A 19,538-nucleotide genomic window follows, 5' to 3' on the forward strand; every position below is an offset into this window, starting at 1 on the left:
TTCGTTTATACAAGCTGTGAAAATGATCTGCTCTGTTATCGAACATGTTCCATAATAATTCGAGATCACAAGGTTTCACATGGGAGCCAAGGGCAGAAATTGAGGATCACCGATAACAGAGTTCATTTTAGCGAAGCTTGCTTTATGCTCTTTTCCGAAGACTATCAGGTGCCTCGACGCAGCATCATAAAAATGTGAGGAACAACAGCGCTCATAATTCCTTTCACCTAGAATTCCGGTGCTCTCGACTACAAACCACCGAGATAGCGTTTTGCCAATTCTGTTGAATTTAGTTTCCGTTATTGTGTCGTAGATAACGTCTGTTAAGTTGAGGAACATGTAATTAGAGCTTTAAATTGAAGCGCAGACATATGTCGCTTCGTGCTGAGAGCCAGCCGTCTGACGTAAAACGTAACGGCTTGAGTACCAATGTAAAACCCGAAAGGCAAATTGTTTTTGGAGACAGGTTTGGCATGGTGCTCTCGTTTTTTCTTTTTTTGTTTTCTACAGCAACGTATATACTCATCAGCTTAAAATATTTTCGGATCGTATGAATAACTTCTTTTCTTTTTAAGTTAAGACTTGAAACAACTGAAACGCTGAAGTCTCAAAATAATAACTTCTTTTATTAATACTCAAAATAGTGACTCCTTGTTCAGTTAGTTGATATTTGGTCAGTTATTCGCACACGAGGTAGACTTAGCTAAACTTGCAAGTTAGGGTTTGCCCACATATCAACAACAGTGTAAATTATACGGTTGTCAGTAAGGTCCCATTGACGATTACCACAGTGAGATCCAGGACGAACTATCGGGAAACACCAGGATCAGCAAACGAAGCGGTGATGAGCTTTCTGACGCCCCGAATAGACATGCATATAGATCACTGACCGTCTGCCCTTATTCGGAAGTGACCTTTCGACGAGTAGGTAGCATCGATGCAATTGACTGCGCTCCTGTCCATGCTTACCTTGTAGAGTACTATAGGATTATAGGCGTAGTTAAGAAAAGGCAGGAGAAATTGTAGGAGCTGCAGCGGAACAAAATGCAACACCACGCCAGCCATAAATCATTATTAGTAATTAAGTATCTGTTGTTATTTATATATAGGCCACGTCGGTGCTAAATTGTTTCATTACCTATTACTAAGCTAGACGTTAACCGAAAATTTTGACGTTAGATCTCTTTGTATTTTACGTGAAATATATTCTCACAAACGCGATATGACATCTGTCTGCAAGTAGTTACTCCTTTCGCAAATTTCCTTATTTCAGATCCTTTTCGCATTTTTGGTATGCTTTCAAAATATTCGTAATAGTTTTTTCCACTCAGACGTTTGGAATACTTGTATCGTATACACATTTAGATAGAAATTAACGTGCTAGTAATGTTTTTGATCAGACCGCATTACAACACCGTTGTGGACAACAACGTTGGCGACAAATGTGAAGCATCCTGCTATAATTTATGGTGACTTTTCCCACTATATAGCTCATAATAATAATAATAAGCTGTTATAAATACATGTGTTAAGGAACGGTCGTTTTTTTTTTAATGCTAGCAACATTTTCTGCCGCTTATTCTGTTTTTACCGTTGTTTAGCTTGCTAGTTGTGTGTGTTATTCATGATCGGCTTATCGGCTTGAAATTATTTTCACTGAAAAAATCCAAAACTGCCTTTGTTACGAAGTTAAATTCACTCCGTAACCAGATAAGTATACGTTACATGTACGACCTTCGGCGGCATTATTTCAAATCGACGCATGCGTGCAGAAATAGCCACTTTAAACATTTGTTCAAAACAAGGGCGAGGAAGAGAGCGAAAGATGGGGGCGCTCATCGACCTGTAGCCTAGAAAATCTGTATCCGCATTTACATAGAATCTATGGCCAACATATGTTACAAGCGACAGAGATATGTGGCGTATCGGTTCCCAATAAATAACAGAGAGTATGGCACATTTCGAATCCTTCATGAGGTATAAAAAATGGCATACGAACCATGAAGAATAACAAGGGCGTATAGGTTACTGCTATTATTGAAGGATAAACGGGCTCAGAGAGAGCAGGCGGCACAAAACCACCGCGCTTCAGTCGCGGTATTGAATCTTCGATTTATACGAGACGGATAAAATACTTTTAGATTTGAAAAAAAGATTGCGCCGCATCATTTTTCTCAACGGTGCCGGTTGACCAGAAAATTGACGCTTATGGAGAGTTCAGGCTGAATATTCCGAGAATTGAGTTAGATGATATTGATAGATTTCAGAAATACTGATAATTTTTTGTCGGTCATTCAGGCCGTAGAAAAAACTTACTGTGTGTACTATAGTGTGGTAAGTCACCCGGACAAGAGAGGTTGAGGGTTTCCCCTGATGGCGTTGGACTCCAACAAAGCGTACCATCGAAATGGGCTGGGCACCCCCCTGACAACACTTCAGTTGCATTGCACCACTGAAACGATGGCGAAGACGATAGCGTAAGGAGAAAATCCGCCTGAAACACGATCATGGACAATGTTAAAAATGCATGGTAGTGCGTATACCAATCAATTGACTGTCCTCAAAGAAACCGTAAACAAGCTTCAATGTTTGTTCGATTCAAGTTTTATCTCAATTTCATTTTATCGATTATGCGATCCTATACGGTCAGATTATTTATTTTACTATACTTGGTTCTGTACGTATATATATATATATATATATATATGGATTTGAAAAGCGGCGCAAGTAAAAACAGGACTTTTGCTAGGGTATCGCACTTTGCAGTATACGTAGCACTTAAAATTTCGAGTTGTCCGCCTCTCTCTGATGTTTTGACTTTCGCAAAAGATTGATTTTCCTGGACAAAATTATTCTATGGAAGACTCTGGACATGACAGTGGTGGCGGCAGACAACTTGTTATTCCTGCATCTTTTCACAGATCCATAGGAACTCGTTTTCTTTGCGGAAAGTATTTAAACGCCCTTCTGAGTTTCTATCACCATTAGAGTTAACAGCTGTCACGTCCCTATCACTCCTGCGAAAAATTAAAAAAATAAAAAAAAAGAAGGGCTTCTACTTACTTACCTATAATATCTCAACCTGTTTTGTGCCCTAATCCTTTCCCTAATTTTTTTTTATGTACCGACACCTTATTCAACATACGGAATCTGGGCTGGGCAGCTAGTCATGCACGAGCTTAGTGTTAAAAGCATTTCGATGCCCGGTTACGTGAGCAACCGTATACACAATTCATAAAAATCGCTAGGAAAAAGATGTTATTTTAGATGATTTTTTTTTTATTTAAGATGAAAAATGGAAAGCGTAGCCCGAGATAACTGCGGGAAGCGCCGTAGTAAACTCCACTGCCAAGAAAAGGCTATATATACATAGATATGGCGTGATACAAAATTTATAGCATCTGTTAGAGCTCAATTCCTGATGATTGTTCCTCGTCATATTGCGTTACCTTCTATCTCTGGTCATTTCGAAGTTAGTACATATGTTTTTCACCTTCGACTTTAGGTGTCAGGGTGTGCAAACGCCAAATGTGGTCGAAGGTTTGAATAGGTTAAGGACCTAAATTGCGGGTAAGGATCCATTACTATAAGCCCTGACATAGTCGGTTTATTCTTTTGGAATCTATTGGATTCTCCTCCTAGCTACTCTCCTGAAAGCTCTCCTGACCAAATATTGACCCGAGATCATTCAAAGGGCAGTTTCTCTTTTTGGTTTGATAGTCTCTCAGACCACCTGAGCTTACTTTCTGATTATCGCTTGTTGCGTACTGTAGTTTGTTACCAATAAGTGTTAACATTGACAACATGTTTCTCGTTACTTTATTTTTATCCGTATATAGCCTTTGTATGCTATAAAATTAGTCAAATGTTGTGATAATCAAGATATAACAGTTATAAGCTAGGCTAAACGTTCAAAGTCCTGTTCTATTGTCTTCATTAGAGCTTAAAGCCCCTTCAAGGCCTCTCGGAGGCAATATTACAGCACTGAAAACCTATGTTATGAATTTGCCACTCCATGATATTCGGTTGTTCTGTTTAATGAAAGACAACACTCTTGGGCATACGGTTGCATATCTGACACTGCAGTAAGGGCCAGTTCTCATAGGAAAACGTAGTTCCTTCACCTTTTTGTTTTTATTTAAACACCATTTTTTGATCCAAAAGCTCGTACACATAAATACAGAAACTATCATATATCTATTGAGACCTAACCCGTTGCACATCTGTTCCACAGTAAACTCATCTAATACTTGATACTTATCTTGAACTGAAGGTAAATAGTGGGCTTCAGGTGGTAAATGTCATTTCTCCCAGACGAGAGCTATGATTGAAAAGAAAAACTTTTTATAGTGAGTTAATGATCAAAGCAAATATTTGTGAGTTCGTTTTATTAGGGACCTTTTTTAATCGATGCGTTATAGCAGCTCGGGAAAATTATACACAAGTGTATGATGGGTGAAAGTACTATTTGTGTACACCTTTCCTGTCACTGTGCACTGGGTATGTCTGCGTCGTGACTGTCTGTAAGGATTGAAGTTAGCACACGATATATAAGCCGTCAAAAAATAATGACTCTTATGACTCCACCCTGTAACCCTTGTCCTAGCCTAGATAAAATTCTCGCCCGTATGAAAGGAAGATCGTTCGTTTGTATTGTTGACGTAAAACAGTTGATTGCTGATGCATGAATGTTGCCTAAGGTCAATCTTTCCTCGCTGAATGAAGCAATAGCCTTATATAATGGTCAAAGCGAGAGTAAAGCTGATCATTCTGGATGTATAGGTCGTCAACTGGTGTGACCGGCCAGTTTGCTACAGACATCCGTGGACGAACTTTACGGAAGCCATTAGTATTGAGTGTTGATAAAAGCCTCTGTTCGAATAAGTCATTGTCGAGGTTTCTGGTGGAATAGCGGTCAGCTGCTTTTCTGTCGCGGTCAGAGTGTGTGTGTGAATGAAGTTCGGCAGCCATAAAGTAAATCCGCAAAGAGAGGACTCTAGACTATTAGAGATTTAGCTAATAGTGTTATTACCGGACGGCTGTCAATTGCCGCTGGAATACTGGTTGCAGAGGTCAGGATCTCCTGGAAATATATGTAATTTGTTTCTCATTTTTTTACTTAGAAATAGCCGTCTTCACCAAAACTCAGGCACAAGTAGATTCCATTGCCGCTCAATATAGACTGCATTTGTGTGCAGTTAATTGTTAAACTAATAGGACGCATTTGTTTAGCTTCTCGCTTAAATGTCAAAGCGTTGTACCAATTAGACGTCTGTTACTCTATCTGCATGGCAAGAACAAGGATTCAACACCTACTACTAACGCCAAGATCCATGTGATTGCGCGAACAAATCGCGTGATATTACTTTCGCATTTTTTCCTGTTTTTGTAAATACTACGACGATTAAATCAAGCAGAAAAGCCAATTTTTTTATAAGTGAGCAAGGATGTCCGTTTCCGCCTAAAACTTGGAATCGGTGACATCTCTTCGATTACCAGAAGCTCTAATGAAAATCTTTCCATTAGTAAGAATTAACTTCACTTATTCTGTTTCATGGATATTTGGATACAACGGTCTACGATGATGTAACGTCATTAAAATGCTATCAGCGTGAAGGCAGACCCTTGTACGTGTTCAGCTGATGAACAGCTTAATGAAACTATACTTACCTACCGAAGCATATGGTAGCTTCCGTTATAGAAAAATCTTTTGATCTTATAGCCCGACTCGTTGACGCGAATTAAACAATCGCCGTTCCGTGGGCCTATAAACGGCGTGTACTCATACAGCGCACTTTTTAGACATTGGTTGTCGCTAGAGCTATTGCCTTTGTGATTCCTTCTATTCGCTTATTTTTTATACTGTAGGAATATACCGGCAACAAACTACGTTCAAATAAAGAAGGCTAAATTATACGTCAGGTAAACCGTTTTTACCACAATTCTAGTTTTAAATCTTCAGGACATGAATGAACGCGCAACATTAGCTTTTAAAGCCAATATTACATCAAGGAACTACTAAATGATAGACTGGACCCAAAGCATTCCAATATTTGAAAAGTGTATATGTTTCGAACTGGTTCGAGAAAATTAGCTTTTTTTCGTCGGCATACCAGGTATAGACCTTGATACCATCATCATGCCTCGGCGGCGAAATGACCTGCTCATCTGCGCGAAATTGGCCCCAATAGAGCAACAAAGTGGTTCAACCAGTGTTATGATTTTCCGCTACATTAGCAAATGCATTAATACTAGTTTCTTGATCCCAAGAAGGATTTTCCTTATCTTTTTTCTCTTTTGTTAAATCTTCAATAAATGATGTGGCATAGTACATGTTTGTTGGACGTTTCATCATAAATTTTGTCCCGATATAAGCTTTAACATGAAAACCGTCGATATATAAGGTACAAGTTGACTTGTTCATGTTATGTGCTGATATGTACATATCAATAAGAATAATTTCGAAAAAATTTTCTGCCTCTTTTAAGAGGTCGATTTTTTCTTAGAGATTTATTAAGAGTAGTGCTATTTTACTTAAGAAGTACTTGCTAGAGAAAATTCATGGAGATTTTATATTGTGTTATACGAACTTTTGAATAGACACAAGTTACTATTTGACAACCAGCGGAGCAATGAATTTAATGTAAATGTTAAATTTAAGTATTTCGAAAAGTTTGCCTAAGACGGACTATTACACGAGACATGCATTTTTAGAAAGCATATTGTACTAAAAATACTTTGAAAATGTCCTGTTTTTAGGCCCAGTATCCTTTTTTTGAAAACAGGTGTCAAGCAAAATCCCTAGAAAAGCCCTATATTCTTAGGGTTCTCCCAGACGTTCTCAAGGAAAGTTGTTTACGAAAGTTACCCAGGAACAAGGACATTACGTCTACATTCCCGCTATCTTTGAGACATTTTAATCAAATTATCATTTTTAATATTCGATGCTGTCCCCTATATCGCATCCCAAATTCTGTTGCAGCGACATACTTAGCGCCAGCTTTCAAACGTGGTAACATTTCGATCTCATATAATTAACCAGTTATTCAACGCATGCGCTACGTCTTGACCATACGACGCTTCGTCGCGGGTGGAACCTTATATCGCACATTTCTCATAGGCAGCTTACTTTTTGTAGTTGCCTAAAATCTTTTTTATTTTATTTGTACTTATTTTTTATGTTTGTCTTTTTATCTTTGTTAAATTTTAATAACATCTTTTTCTTTAGCTTGAAAGTTAAATTCAAAGCATCTCTAAGTCGAGTGAATCGGACACGTATACAGCTTTTCTCCATTTCACGTATGTATACCACACTGGTCAATACCGCGAGCACTGATTGTAATTCGTTCCCTGCGCGCAATTTCTTCGTGGCGCAAGACACTCCCTATAGTTTTCTGGCGCGGATACGTGAGCTCTCGTTCCAGTTCAACGCTAACTGTCGCGCGGTGCAGCTTACGACGCCTTTTTGCGACGTTCATGAGTAGTCAACCACCACCGCGCTATTAATGGCAGGTATATGTTGACGACTATTTGTTGTGTCAAAAGTGTCCACTTCTACTTTCTTATGTCTACGCACCGTCGTCCCTATAGTAGTAGGCCTTTTGTTGTTGGCTGGCAGTGGTGAGGCTCACATTAAAAGCTACCTTTGGACAATTCGTGTGTTCGAATCGCGACGTCCGCGAAAAATGTTCCTGCAAAGGTCTTTTTGATAAACGGTGAGGAGTATATGAACGACGCCGAAGGAACGCACGTTTGGACGCTACGTAGCTACGAAACGACGCGCATCCGTAGTAATGTCCAAACAAACTCCTGAACCTAAAGCTAATATAAAGTACCTCAGGGTTGATGATCGACGAAAAACTATGTGTGAGTGTATGCGCGTACGTTCATTATATCATGCATTGTCACGACACCTTCTTTAACCACTAATCCAAGCGATCAACACACGGGAGCGGCTGTCACTTCCCCTCCCCAAGGCCTTCTGCAAAACGTTCAGTTCCATCAATTTAAAAACCTGGACGGCGTGCTTAAGTACCGCACGCGCGCTCAGCAGATCAACTATCTTAAGATACTACTTTTTGCCCTGTTCACGTTTAAATACGTTCGGTTTAAGAATCCTGCGAACTGCAACTTTATCCAATTGAAATTCCCAGAAATTCTTGATGAATAAGTTTTTTTTTTTTTTTTTTGATGAATAAAATTGGAGCTATAAAAATTTAACAGATGAATACCACCACCACACTGCTGTATATCTGATAATTTGTGAAATCTACTAGGCTGTTGCAAGCCGATCCTGCGAACTTTGAAACTGAATCATTTTTATTTCTACGCTAGTAATAGATGATAAAATTTAGCCGGTAAATATTTTGGTCTTCGAAAAATTTGTAAACAAAGGCCACAGAGGAAACGAATTCAACAGAAAGAACATCTTAATTTTGAAAAAAAAATTCTATTCCATGAAGGTTAATTAATTGATTAAGTACCAAATTAAAAAACTTTACGCAATATATCATGCTTGTATCGATAGGCATACTGCTAATTAGTTATCAATCGCAAGTGTAACAATCGTTCATCAGTAAATGGTAACAAATGCATCCATGATTCCAAAACAAGCGTCACCAAATATACCATATTGTCCGTAACTCACTATCCTACCTCTATACCCTACCAATTTCCCAGTCTGCTTCAAGTTCACAGTTTTATCTTTCACCTCGTTCTATCGTCCACGTACCCTTTACATTATAGATATTCTAGCACGGACGCAACGCTCATCATGTACATGCTTTGTTTGACATTCATGTTGAAATAAATTCTAAGATTTTCTAAGATCTAAACTGCTAGACTAAGTACACAGCGCACATTAAACAATACTATTTCTTCATACCAAGTGAAAAAAAGGATACAGGATAAAATGAGGATTTCGGAATGATCAGACATCTTAATAATAACATGGTATCAAAAAAGCTGGAATCGGGGTGATACAACGAGGGGGGCAGGAGTTTCATTAGCAATAAAAATGGTTACACGCTTCCTTTTATGTAGTGTTAACCTGAACGAGACTACACGGAGATATAGCAATACGATAGAATATTTACCAGGTTTAGGTACAAATCAATAGCGTTTACACTTACCTAAATAACGACTAACTATTTTTGTAAGTAACGCACCTAAAGCTGGTAAATTTACTAAACATTCTATCATACTACACAAAAAAAAGCGTGTAACCATTTCTATTCCTCATGAGAGAGAGAAGATGTTGAAAACCTTTCTTCCCACTACATCCACAATCACCTATGTAACGTTCAGATATAATTGTAGTAGGTGGACGGATGCTACCAAGGGGACAATCGCTAGATCACAGTCTACGATTGTATCCGGAATTGTGTTTAACACTGTATAAAATATCATCGAGGTATTATAGTCTCAATGTGATTGAGTTCTTATGCCGGTCGTCAAGCGTTCCTCAAATTATAGCCCGAATGAAGCATTTGATAACGAGCAACGTAGAATATTTCAAGACACGATATAAATGCGCGTACTATGTCAGAAAACTCGCGCGCATATTCCCATATATAGTGTGCCACGCTTCACTTTCACTTATAAACTTTACCATGCATTATCAAAAAGCGAGATCGAAGAAGGTTATGTCCCGTAAGATATTAGTCAGCTGTTTTTTTCGATTAAAAAACGCTAAACACTTACCTAGAAACAGTGCATCTGTCCTAACGAAATGGCCTTATACAATAAAGGTGCACAAGTTATGTTAGATAGACTAGCATTTGAACTAAATTGTTGGTCTCTACATAAGAGACTGCATAACTATTGCCACTGCATCACATGGAATCGAATGATCTATGTACCTTTAGCGGACAACTTAGTCAACACACCGAAAGAAAAAAACAGGTTAAGTATCTTAAGCTATAATATATATCTAAGAATTGGAAATCGCTGACGCATCGCTTTAAAAATTGTACGCATTCAGGAATCTACTTCTGAATCGCTCGAAATTATTCTCTGGAAGATTCGGATTACGGGAACCATGACTACAAAACCAAAAGGAATTTTGAAAATGGGTTTTGAAAAAATCGAAAAAAATGAAAAATCGAAAAAAGAATATTGAGAAATCGGTACTCGCTGTCTGTGTGTCCAACGTTCTTTAACCAGCGATGTTCAACGAATACTTGCACAACATATTTAAAGAAAATTCAGTAGGTCGTCTGTGGTTTAATTATTGCGATAATATTCTCTAAGTATCTCTGATTAATTCATTAATAATTACAGTCGTTTAATTTCTTGTAACTAGCCCGTGTCTAACGACTCCGATCAGGTACATAACGGCCTACGCTTAAAGTTGACACCTGCCGGTAGCAGATCGGAAATTTGAATTCCTGGAAATGGAATACTTAAGCCCATATAGATTATCCTATCATTCATTGCACCGGTCTCGCTACTCCTATTGAGTCAATTAAATGGAAAAGCTCTCGTATAGAGGTAACATACTTTACTACGAAAATCAGGGATACGTGGGGCAGCCTAATTGGGTCTAGGCTTACCATCACTAGCGAACGTGAAACTTCAAGTACTTATTCAGACAATCAGTATTTGAAATCTTTATGCTATGCGCACCCTCGATTGAGCACTCCAGACGTCAAGCTTTACAGCCTCGCACCTCAAATTTTGTTAGACTGTGTGAAAATTAAGCGAGAAAAAAAACGATACGTGTATACGCAAGGAGGCTATGCAGGTTCTTGTTTCGAATTGCACTAGTAAAATCCTGCTTTCTTTGTACATTCTAGACATGCTTCTAAACATTTTGGGTGTCAGGAAACACCAGCGTGACATAACAGCAGCAGCTCTAATTTTTGCTGTAGGCATTAACGGAATGATTTAAATGCATTGTTGTTCCTCAGATTCATAATACTTATTTATGTTTCAAGTCGATTTGACCGATGCTTTGTTCTAATAACATCTTAGTATACCTATATACTGAGCACTCTAATTTTACATCCTATCGACTGTTCTTAGTTTACCTTGCATCTTTTCGAATGTATAAAAACAAAATGTATAAGAAATTTTTCTTTCCCGTCATTATCATCAAAACGTCAATAGCGACGATACCTGGCTTGTAAAAAATCGATTAATTTGATCGAAATCTCTCCTTTTTGATTCTAGCCAGCGGTAAAGCAATATCGCTACGTAATAAGAATATGACTATTATAGACGCTACTAAGAATTTTACCGGCATCAATTACGCACTGGATCAAAAGACATTTTGTGGCTTTAAGACTCTTATTGCATTCGATAAATCTCGTCAATCCACTTACATTCAGCCGTAGTATATAACGACTTGCCAAGGCTAAAATAAAGCGATCCTAATATGAAGCCGGCCTTCTTTAGTAAAGTTCAATTGTCTTTGATCAAAAAGTAGTTTCCTTTGTCTGCCATCATTGTGACAACAGAGCCGATGATCTTTGGATTAAAAATGGCTTCGGTGAACTAACATTGGCTTAGTACCAATGTTTCTAAAATGTTTCGAGATTTATGCACGGTATCGTCGTTAGACGTTCCATCAGATAGGTGGCTGGCCGGCAGGCGGAAACGACGTTTTGTCTATGCTTGAATTTAAACCTGCACCACAACGTATCGCTATGATTGACAGGCAAACTCAGGTCAAAACAGGTCATGGATAGCAATGATCAGCTTAGGTATAGAGATTCATAGATAACAGTCGGTAAGTATTTACTGTAAATACTGCAACCTTTCCATATGTTCCATAGGCAAAATATTTCTCTGTACGTATAGAGACATTCGGTAAACAGAAACATGTAAAATCAAATGCCATTACAAGTATTTGATGTAGAAAAGGTTTCAATAAGTATTAGATATCTAAAAAATTAGTGAGTTACAAACAAACTGCAAAACTACAAACAGGGCACTATGACACTTTTGTCGACTATCTACACTCTCTAACAGAAGGAGATTCTGCTACGAACAGCTTTACTACTTCCCCTGTCCACTTACGAGTTCATGCGTTGAACAGGTGAATGTAGCAACGTTTAGTGATATGACTTTGTGCCAATACACTGGTTTTTCGAATACTTCTTAGATAAATATAAAGCGACCCTTAGCGCTGGAAACTTTTGCGTGTGAATCTAACGTTTAATGAACGCAGTGATGACGATGGCGGCTAAGACCTAATTAGGTCTAATTAGGGTAGGTCAGCTTTATTCAATCCGCTGCCATATGTCAGATAGAAGCCAAAAAAACCATCTTTGTTTTGTTGAATTAAATCAACTTCAGCCTGCACCTATTCGCAGCGTATTCATCTAAGCTGACCTTTATACGTTTCAGCATGTAGAAACTGTTTCTCTCCCAAATGAATAGTTATCACTCCTTAAGATACAAAACATCTTGCTCTTAATGTATTATGGCTACACGGATACATCCCAGTTCGCAAACATAGGCATTGTACTGCTATATAACTATAAACATTTTATAGATGAATGCCAAATAAAAGGATGGTGTGCTCGATATACGATATTCTCTGTGGTCATTCGCTGACGCCTAATTCTCTAGTAATTTTTCATTGTCTCAAAATAAGTTATCCGAGCATGTTGACCATAGCGTTGTTGACTGCTACGTACGTCTTTCTCATGGTATCGAACCGTATTTTCTTGTGCGAATACCACTTTACAAGCCCATTATAGAATTTCGGTGTGCTAGAGTCTTAGATATCGTTCTGCATTGGCGCCTCGTCGTAACATTTGGTATTGTGGATATTTGCTTTACTAAGATTACTAGACACATAAGGCAGGATTGCACTAAAAAGTGGGCTAAATTGTATGGATAACAGCATCGAATACATTTTATGTATGTTGTCAAGTCATTCTAGATTACCTGAAAAGCAAACAAGTACTAGCGATCAGTTTCAATTACGATTCAGGTAATTTGAAGTTTGTTTGTCTGTTATATATTGTGGATCAATGAAGCGCAAAACGATACAGATTTACAATGATACAAAAAAAAAATTATCTTTTCTATTTACGCAGGTCGTATAGGATATCATCATTGGCAACGACCCCGGACTGAAGTTGGCCGAGCAAGTTACCGGCTCGATCAACGCAAAAAAAATCTATACGTAGATAGAATTAGCTGCCGGTGTATTGTGATATTAAACTAGTTAAGCGAAAAAAATATGCCGTTTGATATGATCTTGGCAAATTGCTTTGGTGCATAACCCTGAATGGCAGTCGGCGACGACGGTAATGAGTGGAAGTAAGTAGGCTCAATCCCTATCAGTAGAGCAGTTCTGTGATTGACTGTGCAATAATAGGCATGGGTGGCACCTATTTATTATACATTAATGCCAAGAGATGAATATCACTTAAGTCAATATTATTCTACTACTTCTTTCACGTAAAGTAGCACTTTGCTAATGGTGGTGAAGGTACCGAGTCCTTACGTAGTAGAGATAACCTACCTGCGTAGGTACTACAGTCTTATTGTGTTCTATTGATGATTTAAGAAAGGTACCAACGGGCACGAGCATCAGTTACGCAAAACAGTTTTCTGCGACTTGATGTCAGAGAATACCGATGCGCTAGAAGTTAACGTTAACGTGAAGAAGGCTTAAGCAGTGACAATTTGAGTGAGACATACTAGGGAATAAGTAATCATCTGCAACTGGTTCAAAATCTGTTACTGCTTATATGTTTCAGCCAAGTACTTAGCGCAGTCATAACGACATTCTGTATATTTCATTACTAACCAGATCGTTCAAACTGACGAGAAACTTTCGTTCGCGGGTACGGACAAGTGGGACTACAAAACGAAGGCAGACAAGTTTGCAAAGTGAATCGCCCTGACGCGTCCTTCGGTCATCTCGATTTGATTCTTTTCAAGCGAAAAGTTTACGTAATAAGCCCACGATCACCCAAGCCCTGAAAAGATGTTGGATGCTGTATCAGTGAAGTCCTGTAAGAATCATGCTAAACCAGTATTTGAATAAAAGAACTCCAGCAAAGCCGAAAACACAATTTACCGGTTTTTTTGTTCGAGATATAATTAACGCATGTCTACTTTATGGTGAAATAAAAAAAAAATCGGTACTAAAGCTGTCCCAAAAATTCGTAGATATTTATTAGAACGGGCATTAAAAATAAATTGGCACACACTATGGTCGTCTGTTTATTACAGCGTGTAACTCATCCGTTCCTCCGGCTCAATCGCTATTTTTTCAAGGAAAAAACCCACAAATATATCAAAGATCTTCTACTCGCCAAGCACCAAACGTCAAAATCCACTTGATATTTTGTGACCCGGTAGGTGTTTGTTTATTGTTTGAATTTTTTGGAATCGTCTGAGGTTATTGTTGCATAAACGGTTACTATTAAAAGGTTACTTATAAACATAGGGAACTAGTTTTCGAAACTTTTTTGTATCCCAGAAATTTTTTTGTAGACCCAGAAATGACGCGAATGACATTAAATGGGAAGGTTCATGAAAAATGTTTCAAATAAAAAATACTGTATTCGAATTCTTGTTCTCACGTATCTACGATTTTTCGCCTTTTCGGAAAGATGCACATATCTAAACGCTCAACAAATCACTGATATTATACGTGTGTATATCGCCACATATTACAGGTCCACCACATCTGGGCAAGGCTGTCTGTACATAAACTAACCCGGTCCTACTTTTCGTACGGACGCTATACACTTACTAGTATACATTTATCGGAAGAAACATATATTTGGCCCTAAACAAGCAAAGATTTCATGTCAAAGAATCTTGAACGCTCTATGTTAACATTCTATCGTCGCTTAAACGCATATTATGATTTTAATATTACGCGTAACCTAAATAATTATATGACGCTCAGGACTAAGTGGCAGTTGCCTGTATGATCGAATCATACACGCTCCCCCCTTGTGACGACTATGATTGACCCAAGCTCAAATACTTATCGATTCTTTTCTCGTCATATACTCTATACAAAATATATACCTTGGATGATTCTGTTCGATATCGGAAAAATGACTGGACATGCGCGATCGGCCTTTTAGGCGGGAGAAACACATTATAAAAATACTAGACTGTTTATCGGATTTTCAAACTGCGCACAGTTAGCACACAATATTTACACTTTCGATTATTTATAAGTTTATTGAGATTATATGAGTATTATGGAAAAAGAATGAATTGAGACTTTTGTACTGAAAAAGCAGCACTTAGTGATTAAATGATCAAGGTTTTATGTCTTGAAGCAGTAAGGGCTAGTGGAATCTATCGAAAATTGGAGAAAATATTTAACAAGGACTTCTTAGCGAAACGATAATTTTTTGCTGACTCGACAATTTTAAAAACGGAAGACCAAAGTGCAGATGGATGTACCTCAAAACTTCAAACGAATCACCAATCACGATTGCGTTTGACGGAAAAAGATCACGGACTGTACACTTCATCCCAGGTCAATATAGAAATCGTCCAAGCATGCGTCATGAGATTGTAACGAAAACACCGTAGATGAAAGGGAAAAGCAAAAAACTCGTTTTTTTTTTTTACAAATAGGACAGACGAAAACACTTGTGCTGTACCCTTTCTGGTAACTATTACCAGAAAAAAAAAACGCCTGAACCACATTTTCGCCGTAGATAAAAAGCTTACGTGATCACAGTAACCAGTCTTTACGTTCGAAGTCTGGATGCGTGGTCACTTCCGTGGTCTTCAGCTTCTCAACAAATCGTTGGATGGCCAGTCTTAAAAGGTTTCCACCAGGACGAACCATTTCGAAGAGCCAATTAGAAGTAAGGCGATTGAATTAATAGAAATTAAAAAAACAAACTCTTGAAAAAACGATTCATTCTTTTTTTTAACAAAAAAACTAATGTTAAAGAAATATTATAGCTTCTACTGTACAGCTCAAAAATCTACACATGCCAGAATCTGAAGGTAGGTGAAAAGCTTTTTGCCAATCCATATACGGAACTTTGACTGAAACATTTAGCATTACACGCCAGTAAACGATTAAATTCGTTTCGAATTTGGCGTAACAGAACTCAAAACCTTAAAATCCTGTAGAGTAATCGGCTTATTCAACCATTAACGTTACTCAGGGGACGCTATAGCAGCTGTTCCCGTTGACCAACAGATACTATACGTCTTCATCTGGTCACCGCAGATGTAGATCAGTTGACGAGATAAGAATAACCGGATAGCACAGCACTGACCGACCCTATGCACTTCAACCACGAACGTAGAACCATAGATGGGGTCAATCCACTCAACAAAACCACATTGTTTGTTAGTATAAGGCGGACAACCGAATCTATATTATACCATTACTGAGCGAAAGAAAAATTCAATGACATTAATATAATATATAGTAACAGTATTATATTTTTAATAATACATAATAATAGTAATAACCATCAGCACGGCGTTAAGCATCAAGTGTTTTTGCGGGCATGCGAGAAAAATTTCATGGGTATTCGGGGGGTTCAAACGAAATCTCATATATTCATCCCTAAAATGATCCTTTTTTACTGAATGACGAGTGCTAATTAGAAAATACCATTGACCTATTGGATTGCTTAATGACAACATTTTTCATTAAAAGGCTGGGAATATCTATACAGAATTGTGACGGCCTGCCTGAGGTCCTCAAGGCAAACAGCTCAATGTTGATGACAAATGCATTCAGGGGACTGCTAGATATATGTCCGAAGCTCGTTTATGTCAATCTCGTGTTTGGGACACTTATTAGTTTAGAAGCCGGCAGCAGGTGGATTGCTTCTATAGATGTTATAGCAAGCGACTAGAAACAAAGGTTATAAATATATGATATATAAATATATATATAAGAAATATCGCAACTGAAATAAAACACATCGTAAATAATCGTACGTTGTGCCCCTCTTGCTGTGCCTATCGTATGCAGATGTGTATCCCACGAACGATACAACCTTTCAGCTATAAAATTGAAGTTGCTGTGACAAAATTGCAGTTAACTTAGCGATCTTGGTCTACAGCACAGAGTTCCCTGACTTCTCTTTATCTTATAACCATCAGTAAACGTTCGAAATTGGATCTTCAGAATTTGAGTTGACTACGTGACAACTTCAAATCGCAAAGTTCGAATAACGTCAAAATGTATACAGTACGCAAGCGAAGTACACACGCTAAACAACAGCGGGAAGTAGTCCACACAGATACAATGATGAGACTTTGATGTTATTAAGTAAAAAAAAAAAAACAGATTCTACATCTTTTGCAAGATTAGTTGAAGAGCTGCTTTGAGCTCTGGGAAGCTTTGAGGTCGTCTATTTAGGGAGAAAGTTCGTTTTTATTGAAATGTTTCGCAAGAGTGTTCTTACCTATCACAGCGAGAACGCTGGCGAGACAACGAACGAGGTTCACACACAATGATCACGCATTGACTTTGCTAATGGCCCTTATTTGCCAGGGTTGCCACGCATTGGCAACGCTAGGTGCAATTAGGCCGATTATCAGAATTGGACCAAACTGATCCGTGTGTGATTTGACATTCACAGTTAAGTGACCGGAACCGACTTCCGGTTGGAGGGGCAAAAAAAAGATCGCATCGGAAAGTCAGATGATGCCGCTTACCTGATGAGAATTAAATGTTCTCAGTGTTTTATGCCGGGGTGTTATGTACGGGAAGAAGGCTTCTTTCTCATTGCTACTTAACGACTTTATGGGTTAGAATTTAGGGTGGCGAAAGTATGTTTGTAGCGCGATCAGGCAACCTGGTTAACTATCTATAAGGATAATGTAAATAAAAATATATCTCTTCCGAAATTAGCACTTACAATGAAACTATCGGCACTGTCTGTGGCTCTAATATGGTACATATGCAGGTTGTGATTCAAGCAAGAGCTTTTACTCAGAGATTCATTCAAATGTTACCCTTTTATCTATTCGACCTGTGATGTTGACTACAAATAGAAACTGCACTGCCTAAATTAGTTTTTCTTAATTCGTCCCACCATCCAGCAATTGTGAAGCTCTGTCGAGCTAATGTTTCTCATAATAGCATGTCCCGTATTCCCGACATATGCACACACACCGCCATATTGGGCTGTTGCTGTCGTCAGCCATCCGCATCACGCGATTTGTTTCCATTACACTTTCCTAAATACGGGAATAGAGGTGAGAAAATAACAAGATTTCCAGAAGTGTTTCCAGCTTTACGCCCGAAACCGCCCTAAAAAACCGTATAACATGAGTGACTTTTAGCTTAAAACAAAGTGTGTTTATGTTCGAAGCTCGAAAAAGCCTAACATTAGCAGACGAAACGCGTTACTGACTGGAAGGCACTAGATGTACGCCAGTTACTGCTAACCGACCCTGTAGCTTAAATACGGAACGTAAGGAAGTAATAATCATATGTATGACGCATTTAATTCGTACTATATGAAATTTTACGCAAGTTATTGCCCTGTCTCAGTGATTACCTTGAGGCATTTACGTCTAAAATGATTAGAAGCCTATTGGCGCTCAAGTGAATAGGCAAACTAGTACTAGCATAGAATGATTGAATCAGCGACAAAATAAGTTGAAGGAAAATTGATGATTTTGACCAGCATTATCTTTGAGCTTATGTTAAACCCGGTTGTCTTAAACGTTGTAAAAATGCAATGCCATCGGTCCAGTTTCGCTGTGAGCGGAGTACGAATACGCAACATTTTATTTCATTTGCACTTAATTAAGTTAATAATTACTAAATATTGTATAAGTTTACAATAGCTTGGCTTTTTGAGAACCTGCTTAAAAAGCATACACAAAATGCGTTACAAATGCGTTGTATGACTGGTGTGGATAGAAGGCTGCCAATGTCGAACGCAAATTCTGGATCGATTTGGGGGTAAGTATGGGGTAACCGTATAGCGTTTAGTTGAGCCAATTGTCAAAACAATTTTTTCGCCCTAATTTGCCGGAATGGAATCTGCCAATTAATATTGTAGTTGAATAGATTGCCAGCCTAAGCTGATCGTGTCCTATAAAGTGCATGTTCAATAGACTATTTTTTATATTTAATAGTCTCATTTCAAATAACAAAAGTTAAGCTGACCCATTTGTATAAGGCCATTTCTAGACTGAGGATCTTGATCTGCGTCATTATTATGCTTTGGAGAAACAAACAAGAGACGACTGACCTGACGCTCTATATAAGCACTTGCTTATTACCAGTATTTGATCACACAAATCAAATGCATGTATGTGTGGTTTAATTTTAGATCTGCGAATTGTACGAACAAAATAAGAAAGGTGTACCTGAAAATGCTATCTCAAGAGATGTGAAGCAATTCGCCGAGCTTTTATGCGCACGAATTGCCAAAGGACTGATTAAACGCAGTCACTATAAAATAACAAACAAAAAAATACTATCCTACTATATAGTCACTATAAAATAACAAACAAAAAAATATATATATATAGTAGGATAGTATTTTTTTGTTTGTTATTTTATAGTGACTGCGTTTAATCAGTCCTTTGGCAATTCGTGCGCATAAAAG

At 38.1% G+C, this 19,538-nt stretch overlaps 1 protein-coding gene and 1 long non-coding RNA gene across 7 annotated transcripts in view; one reads left to right on the top strand and one right to left on the bottom strand.

The window, feature by feature from the left end:
• LOC111268690 (uncharacterized) overlaps positions 1-14,109 on the top strand; it is a 27,965-nt gene extending 13,856 nt beyond the window's left edge. Inside the window, exons 4-5 of one of the 2 annotated variants that reach the window (XR_015314328.1) lie at positions 13,050-13,275; positions 13,772-14,109. This is a non-coding gene — a long non-coding RNA (uncharacterized LOC111268690). The remainder of the gene's footprint in view (positions 1-13,049; positions 13,276-13,771) is intronic. The other variant, XR_002685347.2, reaches the window with a different exon arrangement.
• LOC111268687 (secretin receptor) overlaps positions 1-19,538 on the bottom strand; it is a 111,269-nt gene that overhangs the window by 42,906 nt on the left and 48,825 nt on the right. For all 5 annotated transcript variants that reach the window (XR_002685346.2, XM_086971768.1, XM_022847831.2 and 2 more), the window contains exon 2: positions 2,317-2,494. Coding sequence is in view for 4 of the 5 variants with exons in the window: in XM_086971768.1 (XP_086827894.1) it covers positions 2,317-2,494 (178 nt within the window). In the remaining variant the exon portion in view is untranslated. The remainder of the gene's footprint in view (positions 1-2,316; positions 2,495-19,538) is intronic.

Source organism: Varroa jacobsoni, unplaced genomic scaffold (assembly GCF_002532875.2).
Source record: "Varroa jacobsoni isolate VJ856 unplaced genomic scaffold, vjacob_1.0 scaffold_1308, whole genome shotgun sequence".
Classification (NCBI taxonomy): Eukaryota; Metazoa; Arthropoda; class Arachnida; order Mesostigmata; family Varroidae; genus Varroa; species Varroa jacobsoni.